Below are 14,695 nucleotides of genomic sequence, written 5' to 3' on the forward strand. Positions count from 1 at the left end.
TAGGCTGCACTATCCTATTCAGAGATTTTACATAGAATAAAACAAATAATAGCTGGAATATCTAAATTAATAATCACAAATAATTTTAATGTAATTAATCTTCAGAACATTATAGAAGCCTTCTTTTAAATGGAAAAATAAAGTCTAAATCACTCCAAGGTTAAGCAAATATATCTTACCAAGATTTCTTATCAAAAGTACTAAAAATATACAGTAAGGCAGTATTACCAGTAACTTACTTCCAGCTCAAGGTCTGATAAATTAATTTCCTTTGAAATCTAAAACCAAAAGACAATCATGTTATTAATAATCCTTTCCAGAGTGTCTCCTAGGAATGATTTCCAGTTTAAGTAGACTCTAAGTGTTCATTTGTAGAAATATTTTTTAAAGCAAGAGTCACTGCTAGCAGAACTGAAGGCTAGGAAGAGATTTACTGCATTCCCATGTTCAGCTGCCAAACTGTAAAGTCATTTACACCATGTTTCAAAGTCACCCACGTACCTTCTCATCAGAGAGTATTCATGATCACTCAATTTAGATACAGTGATGGTACCTTATCCCCAGCTTCACCATGTTCTGCTATTTCCAAATTAATTTTTAAAAAATTTTAAAACAATCATATTCTCCAAATATTATTCCAAAGCTAAATAGATTTTTGGGAAACTAACCTACTAAAAACAGTCACACACTGCCAACTGTGAACAACCAATACCACAATAGAGTCAAAAAGTTTCTTTATAAAGTGCATCTCCAAGATTTCTGGATCACTTCAGCAGTAACAAGAGGCAACTCACACATACAAGATATTTCTTGGTTATACTTAAATATTTTGCCACTACACTGAAGATATTACAGCTTAAATAAATTACAACACCCGTATACCTCACCATGTTTTCTCAATGTTCAAAAATGAGTCAAATGTAGATTTTGCTAGTTAACCCAAGTAAACATATTCTTCCCTGTCACTCTCCTATTTCTACATGACCAAACTAAAAAAAAATTTAGAAGAAATGCAGTTTCAGAAACTGACCCTGTACATGGCTCCAGTTCCAAACTTTCACTTTCTTCATTCTTTAGTAAGTCTTCTATCTGTTCCCTGGAAGAAACAGATTAGTTGCTTCTATATCTGCTACTTTATTTTTTGGAAGTTTATAGCTTTCTCCAAAAGACAAGAATATGCTCCATAACAAAAAGAGCAGCATTTTACAAACAGTGAGCTAATATAAATGGTTTCAACATGTGAAGATATCACTACTGTTCACATTTTAGTTTTAGCAACATCAGAGGATATTCAACAGTGTTACTTACACTACTTTCTCTACAAATTTTTTCTGATCTTCAGGAATTGTTACAGGGCACTTTGTGGAATTAGGAGAAATGTATGACAGAGATCCTGCACCATTGGCTTGAGAACGTTTTTCATCATACTGTTCCCTTAGCTGTCTCTCCTCTTCCTGATTTAAATACGGAATTCCTAACAAAAAAAGTAAAAGCTCATCATAATTACAGAATAATTAGGGATGCATTGGGATTCAAGCATTTGCCTCTATTACACCCCTGCAGGCTGAAAGCAAACCCTTCCCTTTCAATGATCTGCTGCAGATGTGTGTGTGTGTCTGTCCAGCCTCCCAGCAGAGCCTCCCCTGCACAAGGTATGAGCTCCAGCACTGCAGAGCTGCAGGTCACAACCACAAAAGCCCTGAGCACTGCTCTCCTTGCTCTATGCATCAGCACAGAGCAGCATGACAGACTGCAGCAGCCCCAGTCACAGGGCACTGGGATCCCTTTCCTAGCCATTCCTACCGAAGTTTACACAGCTCCACACCTCATTACCCTCTATTCACGCTTTGCCTCCATACAAAAAAAAAAACAACCAAGCTCTCATGTTACTGGGAATTCTGTTCTGCTGAACTATGCAATGAATTTTTGGAAAGGGAGTTATCATCAGCACAGTTACAGTTACAGCAGACTGGATAAGAATAATTCAAGAACTTCATTAAGTGTTAAGACAGTATCATGGATGGCAGCCTTGAAAGCTGTCATCATAGATTTTGCAGACATTAAAAGAAATTGAAAACAAACCAAAATAACTCACCATTGCGAAAAACTTTATTAAAATCAAATCCTTGGTTTGCTAAAAAATCTATACTTGAACTCTGCAACAAGAGAAAAAGGCTTTACAATTGGCAAAAGTAGCTGTGGCATCAGTTAAGTTATTGTCACGCTTTTTAAGCAATTATACAAAATCCAAAACCAAGAACAACCAAGTTTGTGTCACTAAAGAAGGCACTGAGCGTTCAGGCTATGCTACTTTTCTTATTCATTTTCAACTTCCATAAATAGAAGAACCATGAATATGGTAAGGGATAAAGATGAAAGAACAAGCTATATGGAGAGAAAAAACTAAAGAAAGTAAAATGTGGTTCAGAAGAACAAATCTGAGACCAGAAAAATGTTGGCAATAGCCTAGGAAGTAGTGAAAGCAAGATAAGCAAATGAGAATAAAGGATTAAAAAAGCAATTGAACTGGAAGTTCAATGAGAAAGGGGGAAAAAATAGAATCACCTTTCCAAGTTTGGAACATTATCTCAAATTCCAGAAATCACACAATATAATGCATAACAAGATTTAAAAACTGAAGTCAAGGATATTCCCTTAAAGCTCCCACTTTTGGGATTGTTCTTAACTGATGCTTATTTATTTTATAAGGGGGAAAAAAAAAAAAAACAGCCCAGAAACTGACATTTTTCTACCTTTTACGCTAAAGTTTGTTTCAGGTATACCTTAATCAAATAAAATTAAACTGTTTTTCTACTAACCTGACAGACAAACTTGACATCTGGTGAATTTCTGTTAAAGGGTTTTGGAAAAATATAGAAATTAAATGACTTCATTATATACCTGTAGAAAAGATGAGTTACATGTCAATACAGCTTATCAGTATTACTTCAGAAAATCCTCAATTAAGAAAACAAGAAATAAGAGAATAACATACTTTTCTTCTGTCTCATCATATTTAAAAGTGCAAAGGCCAAACTGAAAGAGCAAAAAATCCATGGAATGCTGGAAAGGAAAGGAAAATTTTGCATGAGAATAAAACATGCACACATTTAAAAATTACCAGGTTGCATCCACATACGATTTCTCTCCATTTCAAAATTAAGTAAAATGAATCTTCTTAACTAATGTTCATTTTGCTGGTAATTTTAAGGTTAACATACCAGAGTTGTTCTGCTAGTTTTCATCCCCATTTAATCATCTTACTATTGGCCCAAGATGACTTCAATATGCATTTCCATTCCACAAAGAGACAAGAACTGAGGGAAGTTCCATCTTTCTTTCCTCCTGTTGGCCACACAAACGAAATGCTGCACCAAAAGCAGCTGCAGTTCATTTTAAACACTTTACCTTTTTAAGTTTCTGATACCTTTCTTCTGGAGTGTCAAAGCCATTTGTTAATGCACTAACTGAAGGCCCATCACTGATCCCTGAAAAAGTAGATTGGTAAGATTTTCAAAATTAACCACAGCAAAGAAATGCAACACCTGGCAATTTGAGAAAAATGCTTTCACTTGAAGTAGTATTTTTGAGAAAAATACTACTGCAATAAGCCACTCATTTTAATCGTGATGTTCTAGAAGTAAAGCTGTTCTGCAAAAGCTCGGTCATTCTGGCTCCCATTCAACAGGACAGTAGCAGGCTAATACCTATCAGTACCCTAATGTAAATGGGCTTCATAACACAATACAGGAACAAAGGCAAACTAAAAATGGGAAGAGTATTGCCCAGAGATTTATTGAATAACTTAGTCACCTTAAGCAATATGCAACAACTGTACTTCCACAAACACGCCATGTAACAAAAGCTAGTCTCATCAGTGAACTGAACTGTGCATCCCAAAAGCGAAGTACCTGCTAAAGCTTCTCTCTGCTGCACATACCCTCAGGGCTTCACAAGCACACACGTTCTGAGCGCTGCCTTTCCCTGTCCAAACACTCGCAGGATCTCCCTCACTTATCCCAATCCATTCCTCTCATGGCACACATTAGACCTTCTGGTATTTTTTACCTTGAGCTGCAACAACTATCAGTTGTCATGTTGAAAGATTGCTGCGGGAGCACAAGCAGTGTAAGCATGGTATGTATGTATGACCAAAGCCTTGCTATCACACATGTAACAAGTGGTTTAATCACTCTGTGGTAGCCTCAGCTTTAGCTTTTTCAAGCCAACTCTGAGATACATCACAGGAGCGAATTCGGACACCGAGGTCAAACCACCCCCCGTCAGAGACTGTCAACAGCTCACAATGACCAAAGAGGTGCAACTGTACCTGAAAACTCTCCGTCGATGGCCAGGAAGTCCGACTCTTCAATGGCTTCATACACTTTATTTAGGTTATCCTTAAAGTCTGCGGGTAAAGGGTTAAAACACACCTGAGAGTACGAACGGCAGCCCGGCGCCCCTCGGGCGGGCAGGGCCTGCCCGCCGCCCGCTCAGCCTCGGGGCCGCGCCTCACGGGTGAGCGGGGGAATGGGGACCCCTTCGCCATGAAGGAGAGGCTGAGGCCGGAGCGGCCGCCAGCCCAGGGCAGGGACGCCGGGACACCGAGACAGCTGAGCGCCAGCGGCGCAGAGCTCAGGACGCAGGGCCGGGTGGTCACTCACTGCTCCTGATCACCTCCATCCCGCGCCCCCGCCCGCCGAGCTCGGCCCGGCCCGCCCGGCACCGCCCGCCGCCGCCGCCGAGCGCTTCCGGGGCCGCCCCGCGCCGCCGCCATTTCCTGCCGGGGCGGAGCCCGCACGGCCGCGCCGCCGTGTCCGCCGCGGGCTCGGCGCCTTCCGCAGCCTGCCGTGTGCTCCGAGCGGGCCGCGGGGATGGAGGTCACGGCCAGCCGCGGTTCTCTGGGGTGTGGTGAAGTGTCATCGATGTGGGCCTCGCCCTGAAAGCCAGAAAGACGCAACTGGCAGCAGCAAGGAAGAAGGCATGGGACTCTTCCTAGGAGACACCAGGAGGATGGTGGAGAACTGCTAGCGACCATGCCTTAGTGATGATAATTCTAGGGGAAGTGGAGGTGGTGCCGCAGTACAGAAGGAGCGTCTTCCCGTTACGAGGGACATTGTGACAGCCGCGGTGGAAGAGCAGCGCGCAGGCGGAGGGGCCCGCGGCAGCGCCGTGCGAGGCAGAGCTGCCCCGGAGAGAAGGTGCGGTGCAGTTCAGCGTTTCTGCTGCAGGGCTGGAATTCACACGGCTCATAAAGCATCTTTTTCAAAATTCCAGCAGAATGAAAACTGATGAAAAATTCTCCACAAATCGTTGGGCGTAATTTCTGCATACAGAAAAAGATAAATAATTATGCGGGATGTAGTGGAGAGAGCTTTTAAAGATTCTTCAATATTAAGCTTTGCCTTTTCAGTATAAGCAATTTATTCAACAGGCATTCCCAGCAAATCATCTAGTATGATTAAATGGCTCCCAGTAAGATGTTACTTAAAATGGCAGAGATGTTTTTATTTTTAAATTGGCTATAGCCTAAAATTTTCATGTACTCCTCAGTTTTTTAAGATGCATTTCTGCACCTTACAGTTAAAGTGTTCATTGCACTTTAAAGTGGTTGATGGCTGTTTTAGAAGCCTGACATTTTCCCACAAGTAGCTGACAAATCTAGGAACTCTTTGCTTCCCTCACCCACAAAATAAACTGCAAGTCAAACAGGTACTGTAATATGTCTTACAGATGAGACATTTTTTTACTTCATCATGGATGTATTGTTATGTAAGCAGAAGATGCACCTAAAAAGTGGGAGAGAGCAATACAAGCAGTTAGTTTGGAATTCCATGGCTTTTTATATGTCAAAAGTTTTATAAACTGGAACAGAAAGGCCATGTTTTCACATCATTCAAGTCTGCTGCACAGACTATCAAACAGTTGTATGCTGTTTTACTTTACTGAACGTTGAATCTGAAACTAAGTGAAAAGGCACAAAAAAGTAGTAAAAAATTATAATCTCGAACAAGTATTCTGGGCTGCATTTTCACCTTGCGTATCAAGGTAGATCTAGGATGCACTTCCTCAGATCTAGAAGAGGTTGAATTCTTTCAGGCTAGAGTAGTTTAAAGATCTGCTGATTGGTTCTCTGGGAAAAAATGGATAATATGAGAGAAAAAACGATGAGAGACTTATTTCTTTCTTGTAATAGGCTGGGATAATTTAAATGTCATTTGAAGTGGACTTGTAGTTTGTATAAGACTGAAACAAAATCTTAAAAGAAAATGTTACTGTGTTGAACAGTTAAAAAAATACATCATAGAGGTATACTTTAAAAATTCACAATATCAATTAGGTTGGAAAAAACCTCTGAGATCATTGAGTCCCATCTGTGACCAAACACCACCATATCATTTTGACCATGGCACTCAGTGCTGTGTCCAGTCCATAAACTCCTCCAGGGACACGGTGATTCCACCACCTCCCTGTGCAGCCCATTGCAATGTCTGAGCACCCTTTCCTAATCCCAACCTAAACCTGCCCTGGTGCAGAGTAAAGCTTAAGTCTTGTCACTTGTTCCCTGGGAGAAGAGGTCCGTCCCCACCTGGCTACAACCTCCTGTCAGGGTGTTGTAGAGAGTGAATCAGATACTTTTGGACTGGTCAGAAAGAATTCCAGTAAGGGAACAGAGACTGATAGAAGGAGTTGTGCATGTGTGGAGAGGTGGACTCTTATGTGGTAAGAATAGCCTCTGTGCAGGATGCATTAGCACTGCAATCAAACTAGCACCTGAAAATCTTACTTCTAATTATACCTCGAATCTTTACTGTAAAATCAACCTTGAATAGTTTCTGCGAAGGAAGGCTACCTCGCTGCGTAGTGTACAGTAAACAGACGTGCCTCCGTTCTCACGAATATAGAAGTGTATATTCCCAGAAATGGGAGCGCAGCGGTGATTTGAAGCGGCTGAAGCAGAGGCCAGCGCGGTGCGAGGGAGGAGCGGCGGGGCGGAAGCGGCGGGGCGGCCCCTCCTGGCGCGGGGTGCAGCCGGGCCGCGCCAGCTGCGGGCAGCGGCCGGGGCCGGCCGGGCGGGCGGGGGGCGCCGCGGGGCCGGCCGGGCGGGGGGCGCCGCGGGGCCGGCCGGGCGGGGAGCGCCGCGGGGCCGGCCGGGCGGGGAGCGCCGCGGGGCCGGCCGGGCGGGGAGCGGCCGGGGCCGGCCGGGCGGGGAGCGGCCGGGGCCGGCCGGGCGGGGGGCGCCGCGGGGCCGGCCGGGCGGGCAGCGGCCGGGGCCGGCCGGGCGGGGGTCGCCGCGGGGCCGGCCGGGCGGGGGGCGCCGCGGGGCCGGCCGGGCGGGGGGCGCCGCGGGGCCGGCCGGGCGGGCAGCGGCCGGGGCCGGCCGGGCGGGGGGCGCCGCGGGGCCGGCCGGGCGGGCAGCGCCGCGGGCCGCGCCGGCCGTGCTGTGCCGCAGGAGGCTGCGGCTGGGAAGAGACAGGACGGGAGCTAGGAATCATTCTGCTGCTGGCTCGCTCTTGGTGCTGACTGAGCGGTGAAATATTTTTCCGGTATTTTCCACAGAAATCCTCATGCTTCTGTCTTTCAGGAAAACTAGAATAATGTTTTTAGGTGCAAAATCTTGGCTTTATTTTTCCTCTTACAACTGCTGTTTCAGGGTTTAGAAAGCAAACAGCCTGTGCTTTGCCATGGGAATAGAGGTTTCAAAGTCTAAGGATTCTAATTTCACTATCGGTTTCTGTTTTTGAACTTGTGCTTTTTTTCATAATCTCTGTTCTTTATCTGCTTGTTTGCTTACCTCTTCGTGCTTGATCTGAATGGAAAGTTGGTAAGTTAGTAGTAAGCAGGAGCCACAAGGTGGATAGTGTAATCGTATTTTGGTTTGGTAGTGTATGAGGAGAAAATTTTCTAGTTCTTGGTATCTTCTAGTATATCATGAGTGAATGATCTGGATCAGTGTTTTTCTCAATAAACTATGTACTGCTGTTTAAGAGAATGGAGTAGGAACATCAAACAAATATATTTTTTGTAAGCTTGGAACCATTTTAAACTCTTACCTGTGTGTTTTCTGTAATACTAACAAAGTAGCTACAGGTAAAGTTAATGTGGAGTTTAGACCTATGCTGAGAAGGTGTGCAGATCAATCCCTTATGATTCTGAAGCACGTGGCTTGGTGGATCAAACTTTTATTTTTTTTAACATTCCCCAGCAATGTCTAGCATTGACCTCTGTTAGTAATGTTTTATTCCACATGGTTGGAAAGAAGAGGGATTAAGTAAATTAGATCATTATGTTATACTGGTGTTTTATTTTTGTATCCTCTGATGATACTTTTTAATGATATTTTCTTTGACTGGTTTCTTTTACTAAAACCTTGATTAAAGCTACTGTCAGAAGTCATGTGAATCATAATGAATTATTTTGTTTCACTTTCATGTATTTTATGACATGGGAGAAGAAAGCATAGGGAGATTGAGGCTAGCTGTTTACATCTAGAATCTGGTTTTGATTGTAGTTGGCAATGAATATATTGTTGAAAAAGTTGATCATGTTTCTTTATGGGGAGGGCTGAGTTACTTCAAAAATTTAAAACCATCCGTGTCAAAAGCAGTGCAATGATAAATCACATTGCTTACAATTCTAAACTTCCAAAATAGCTGTTTTCATGTTGCTTTGCAGAAGTAGTGCCTTATCTGGTTTGAAGATCTATGAGAGCATTCGGTTTGTTTAAGGCATAAAGGAAAATGGAAGAAGGTGAGACTTTACCAGGGGAAACAGTGAGGGCAAAAGTTGAAGCGTGTGCTACTCCCGGCCTGGGTCGGCAGATATCAGTCAGTGAGTTCCTCTGCCACTGCTGCTATGACATTCTGATCAATCCCACCACCCTGAACTGTGGGCACAGCTTCTGTAGGCACTGCTTGGCCTTGTGGTGGGTGTCGTCCAAGAAGAATGAATGCCCTGAATGCAGAGAAAAATGGGAAGGATTCCCCAAAGTCAACATCCTCCTCAGGTGAGTGAACTATTTTGTGAATGTCTTTTTTACATAAATGAAACCACAGAAATTAGTTTCTGGTTTCTTGAGTTTGCTGCAGATATTCTTAGGTATTTGGTAATCTGAACTGTCACAAAGAAATTTAAATCCCAAAGACTTTCAGCTTGTGCACTTGTCATGGACTGTTCAAGCACATGGAATTAAGGGTGGGTTGGTTGGTTTTGTTTTGAGGGAAGAGTTTTGTTTAGGGGGAGGGCTTTCTCCCCCTTCTACATTTTTTTGGGAGATGGAGAGGCAGGATCCTCAGTCTTCTAATATAGCTAGTTGTTTATAATAATTCTAAGATTGATCTTGGATAATTGTTTAGTAATTTCTGTAATAGGAATTATTTATTGGAAAAATTGTGATCATACTGCAGAACAAAGCTAAAAACATCTACTTGCTATTTTGAATTTCTTGCAGGTTGTTTTGTTAATATTTTATCTGGGGTTAATAACGTTTAAATAAATAAATGTTAGGATTGATGGTAGGTTTTTATGGTATCTTTTGTTTAGCATTTTTTAATAATTGAGGCTTGCCAATGGCACACAGAATTCTAATTTTGCATAAGAAATAACTTGGGAGTTATGTGGTATTTTAGCTTTAGAAGTTAAGGAAAATGTTGTTTGGCAGTGATAAAATTCTAAGTTTACTAAGCTTTAATAACTATTTTTTTTATTGTTTTCAAAGATGATAGTCTTTAGTAAAGGCTGGAAAACAAAAATCCAAAAATTACTCCTTTTTCTGAATATTAAGCCTCAATGGTTGCAGTATAATGACAAATATTTTTCCTATTAGGGATGTTATTGAAAAACTGTTTTCTGAAGCCATTGAACAAAGAAAAGAAGATATTAAACAGAACAGTGATGTAGCACGCAGCTTAGCAACTTTCCAAAAGCATGGGAATGACCAGACACCTACCATTTCAAACACAGGAAGAATTAATCCTCGAGGAGGGTTTTTCTCAGGTGTTCTGACAGCTTTAACTTGTGTAGCAGTAAGTTTCATCTGGTTGTTTTCCCTATTTGCTTCCTTAAGCATGCAATGAAATATTCTTAAATGTATGTGCACAGAAGAAACATTGTCAGCACATTGTCTTAAAACCTGAATGTTCTAGACTTCCATGAAATGGAAGACTCTGTGTCAAGCCTCTTACTGTGTGTTTATTTATATCATTCATGTATTTGCTTTGCAAGTAAAGTATCCTTATAACCTACCTGTAGGTAGTTCTACTTGGCTATCACTGGAGCAGCAGAGAATTTGAAGATGATCTTCTTGTCCACAAGCCTGTCGCCAAGTGGACTGCTGAGGAAGTGATACTGTGGCTGGAGCAGCTGGGCCCGTGGGCTTCCCATTACAAAGAAAGATTTTTATTGGAGAAAGTAAATGGAAGGTGAGAGGCCTGATGGTCAAGGACAACTGTTATGTGATTGGACTACTGACAGTCATTAGGGGTGGCTTATTGTGAAATGACCATACTGTGTTACATGGATTGTGGGAATAGTCTGTTGATGTATCAGAGTAAATTTCAGAAGTTTTTACAATTGCTGTTGAAAACTTTTGGTAGTAGATACTTAGCAAGCTACCTGAACAGGACTTCTTAAAATGCTGACAATGCAGACTGAAATTATACCAAGAGTAGAATTCTACTGATGTATTATCCACCCCTTGCACCTTTCCTTTCTTGTGGAAATAAGCATGTGCTATATGCATATGTATTCCATCCAAGAGCCATGCTGAAAGCAGGCAAGAGGAAACTGGAAAAGAAGGAAATTTAAAACCCAGGCTTTGAGATGCAGTTGGTGTAGAACACTTGATATGTAATGTAATGATGATCTTTTCAAGTCCCAAAGTTTGCCAGCCCAAAGTGTTCTCTGATTCTTTAACCCAAAAGATGCTACCTTGTTTCAGTATGCCGTTGTGTATTTGTTAGTGATCTTTTTTGGTGAATAGGCACTGTTTACCTTCTTAATTCTTCTGTTTTTGTAGACTGCTCCTAACACTGACTGAAGAGGATTTCACCAAAGAACCCTACAGTGTAGAGAACAGTAACCATAGGAGAGCTATTATGGCAGAACTGGAATGTGTGAAAACTTTAGGTGTTAAACCACCACAGAACCTTTGGGAATATAAGGTAAATTTTATATTAAGTGTGTCACGTCATGTATATTAATTCTTTTTAAAGTAATACATTTAAAATAAGATTCTCTTAAAACCAGGAGGGGTGTTAAAGTAGTGGAATTACCTGTGTAAAAATTGCTCAGTGTAATGACGTGTTGTATTTGAAAAACAACCCTTTGAAAAATGATTGTCAGAAAATCTAAGAACTGGCATGTCCCTTTCATTTTACTTTTTTACTGATTGAGACTTAATAATTTGATACCTTTTAGGCCGTAAACCCAGGAAAATCACTCTTTCTTCTGTATGCATTGAAGAGTTCTCCAAGACTCAGTATGTTATACCTATATTTGTTTGATTATGCAGAAGCTTTCCTACCTTTCATCCACACAATTTGTCCTATGCAAGAAGACAAGTATGAAGATACTGTCACAAAACTGCTTGTACGTATTCAAAACATATGCTACTTGCTTTGGCTATAAGCATTTTAAGACTAGCAGGATAAAAACACATAATGTAATAATTCATAATTTCATCTCTTTACACTCTGACTTTAAAAACAACAGACCTACAGAGTAAGTGGCTCTTCGATTTTATAGTATGCAATCACTAGTATTGCAGCCATTACCTTTAATAAGATTGATTTTAGGCTTTTAAGACTTTAAATGTGTGAAAGTGATTCTTCTGAAGTTCACATGACTACAGAAAGTGATGTTCTAATCTTAATATAAATTACTGCATTACAGTATGACCTACTAGCAAGTATAATAAAGATAAATTACTGCTTTCAGTGTATAAAAGCCCCAACTTTTCAACGAAAGACTAGTGGAAATAAGCCAGTATTAAGTAAGTTTAATACAAAATTGATTAACAGTCTCTTTATCCTAATTTACAGGACCTTAAAGATCCTTCTTGGAGGCAATGGAGAGAATTCACTGTAAAGTATTTATTTTTGCCATACCAGTTGATAGCTGAATTTGCTTGGGATTGGCTAGATGTACATTACTGGACATCAAGATTTATAATTGTAAATGCCATGTTGCTCTCTGTTCTGGAATTATTCTCCTTTTGGAGGCTGTGGTCAAGAAGAGAATTGAAGTAAGTCTTAAGCTTGTGGAAGAGGGTAGGAAGTACAGAGCATTTTAAACAGAAAGTAACAGCCTTACAATTTTACGGTTACTCATTGAAATGAGTGTCTAACCCAAACTCTGAGGTTAATAATAACATATGAATCTGCATTCTCACATGCTTGCTTTTGAATACCTTCTGTGCATGCTTCTACTGGTTTCTTAGAGGTGGTTTTACTTATCAGATGTTGCAAATGTGGAAACAGCGACAAGCATGTTCTTAACCACTGGGAGATACCAAACCTTACCTTGATAACTGTCTCTTACGGTGCCTGGTATTAGCTATCAGCTGAGAACAAATACATCAGAATTTAGTCATGATACAGTATAGTTATTATGGGATGAGTCCTCAGAATCATAAATAAGCTCAGTTATACTGATACTAGTTCTGATAATTTATCAGAATTTCTGTTTTCTGTTCCTACCTCAGTCTTAATTCAAGCCCATTAACATTGATAGTTGGTGTGATCTTTGGAAATGGTATGGGAGAAATTGTTTTGGTGTATACTGGGTTTTCCCTTTGCCAGCCGGTAGAAGGCAGAATGAGCCCACATCAGCACAGGGAGCATGGGACAGCCTGAGGCAGAGCTGTGATGTGACACTGGAACCTGCTGGGCTTCGGGGTCTGGGTGCACTAAAGAGTGCTTCTTTAAATCTGCTACTACTGGGTTTAGGAAAGTTTTTCCTGGAGAGCAAAATGGTGTTTTTTACAGGTACCTGAGTAAGGGCTAAGTAATTCAAAGCTGTAGTACCTATTAGGTTTTCTTAGAGCTGGGTAAAAACAAACCATAAAGTTCCTCTAAGCCTTTTCATTTCCTTTTTCACAGGACTATTCCTCAGAGAATGTGGAGACATTTCTGGAAAGTCTCAACCCAGGGACTTTTTGTTGCCATTTTTTGGCCTTTTATTCCTCAGTTTGTCTGCAATTGTTTGTTTTACTGGGCCTTGTATTTTAACCCAGTTATAAACATTGATCTTGTAGTTACGGAGATAAGGCGTCTGGAGACACAAGTGCAGTGATAGGCATTGAACTGTTTAGCTTCTAAAAATGGACATTTTGGATAAACTTTGCTTTTCTTCTTTATGTATGTGGCAGTGAAAATGGTGGATTATGTTAATTTAAACATATGAAAAAGCTTTAAGGTAAGTTATCCTTAAACCAGCTGATTCCAAATTGGAGGATGAAGGAAAAAGGAATTTTCTGTTGGGAAAAAAAAAGCACATTCCTCTATAGCCATGTAAAACTCATACAGTCATCTCACCCAATCTGTACCAGAAAAGTTTCTTTATGCTGTCTTGAGCATTCTGTGTATTTTCAAGCCTGCCTTAAAGTCAGTGTCTTCTGCACTGCTACAGTGATTTCTTTCTTTTTCTTTTTAAACTTAACATTTCATACCATCTGTGTCTTCCTCAACTTCAGTTTGCCAAAGGAATGCCCTTCCTGGATAGGCTTGATGTTGAAAGAACTTCATTTATTTCAGTCTTCTTTACATGTAGCATTGTGACTGCCCTATACACAGTCTCACAGTAGAATTTGTTCGAAAATTCGTGCAGTGGAAGGCAAAGACTACTTGAATTTTCTTGTGTCTTGTTAAATGTGATAATTACCATGGAAATTTTTTATTCAGCTCAGTTAGACTTCATCAATAGCTCCTTTCATTCTCTCTTCTTGAATTCTTTTGCTAATTTGTAAATTTTTAAATATCTTTTAAAGAGGATTATTTTGGAAAAGTGACCTGACACTGTAATTACTTATGGCAATATAATATATGTATCTGTGTCTGAGCAAATATTGACTGGAATATTGACATTTGTTAATGTATGTTCCTTTGACTGAATTGTATGATTCTTACTGAAAAGGTAAGATTTTTTCAAGAACTTTGTCCCCTTGCAGTCTGCATTGGTTTGTTGTTTTCTTGATTTCATTTGTGTCAGTAATGTGAACTAAATTTGCCTGAATATTTTTCATGATTAAAGATGTCTCCTGAAATCTTCACTATTCCTATAGGTAATTTGGGTTTTGATTTTTTTTTTTAAATATTGAAGTACATGTCATTAGCTTTGACTTGTGCAAATCTGCTCTTCAGCCCTGCATCTTTTGAGTAAGTTGACGTGGGTGAAAGTAGACATAAAACACTCCTGGCTCTATAACTGTTAAAATCTGCAGGTAGAAAAAAGTGTATTATTCATCAGTTCAGGGTACTGATTTCTCTTCTCAAAGAGTTAAAAATATCTGTGAAGTGATCCTAGCTAAAACCAGCTTTACATCCTGATGAGGTTTATATACTTCTGAGCTTCATAAACTCTTGCTGTGCAGGACCAAACACTTGTGAGAAAGCCAGTTGGTACCAACAACTTCTACATTTTTTCATATTTCTGTTTTGGTGATGGTTTGCATTTGCATTTTTAAATGTGGCTCTAA

At 40.6% G+C, this 14,695-nt stretch overlaps 2 protein-coding genes across 8 annotated transcripts in view; one reads left to right on the forward strand and one right to left on the reverse strand.

The window, feature by feature from the left end:
* Positions 1-4,727, reverse strand: part of PARN (poly(A)-specific ribonuclease) — a 45,704-nt gene extending 40,977 nt beyond the window's left edge. The window contains exons 1-9 of one of the 3 annotated variants that reach the window (XM_085592392.1): positions 4,678-4,727; positions 4,331-4,408; positions 3,409-3,488; positions 2,996-3,063; positions 2,820-2,901; positions 2,096-2,156; positions 1,309-1,474; positions 1,031-1,096; positions 240-278 (exon numbers count right to left, since the gene is read on the reverse strand). In XM_085592392.1, the coding sequence (XP_085448518.1) occupies positions 240-278; positions 1,031-1,096; positions 1,309-1,474; positions 2,096-2,156; positions 2,820-2,901; positions 2,996-3,057 (476 nt within the window). In that variant the 5' untranslated portion in view covers positions 3,058-3,063; positions 3,409-3,488; positions 4,331-4,408; positions 4,678-4,727. Of the gene's footprint in view, positions 1-239; positions 279-1,030; positions 1,097-1,308; positions 1,475-2,095; positions 2,157-2,819; positions 2,902-2,995; positions 3,064-3,408; positions 3,489-4,330; positions 4,409-4,664 lie in introns of all 3 variants that reach the window. The other 2 variants (XM_077786849.2, XM_021537998.3) reach the window with 2 other exon arrangements.
* A 62-nt stretch (positions 4,728-4,789) lies between these two features.
* BFAR (bifunctional apoptosis regulator) lies at positions 4,790-14,272 on the forward strand. 5 transcript variants are annotated; one of them, XM_021538001.4, is made up of 8 exons: positions 4,790-5,201; positions 8,677-9,007; positions 9,827-10,025; positions 10,252-10,421; positions 11,018-11,162; positions 11,419-11,589; positions 12,042-12,244; positions 13,101-14,272. In XM_021538001.4, exons 2-8 carry the CDS (start codon positions 8,742-8,744, stop codon positions 13,291-13,293), a joined length of 1,347 nt encoding a protein of 448 aa, XP_021393676.2. In that variant the 5' UTR covers positions 4,790-5,201; positions 8,677-8,741; the 3' UTR covers positions 13,294-14,272. The 5 variants fall into 5 exon arrangements, with proteins under 5 accessions (XP_021393676.2, XP_085448520.1, XP_021393677.2 ...); XM_085592394.1 differs by lacking the exon at positions 4,790-5,201 and adding an exon at positions 5,208-5,712; XM_021538002.4 differs by lacking the exon at positions 4,790-5,201 and adding an exon at positions 7,388-7,547.
* Positions 14,273-14,695: the final 423 nt, after the last annotated feature.

This window comes from Lonchura striata, chromosome 14 (assembly GCF_050655825.1).
Source record: "Lonchura striata isolate lonStrDom1 chromosome 14, ASM5065582v1, whole genome shotgun sequence".
In the NCBI taxonomy this organism is placed as follows: domain Eukaryota; kingdom Metazoa; phylum Chordata; class Aves; order Passeriformes; family Estrildidae; genus Lonchura; species Lonchura striata.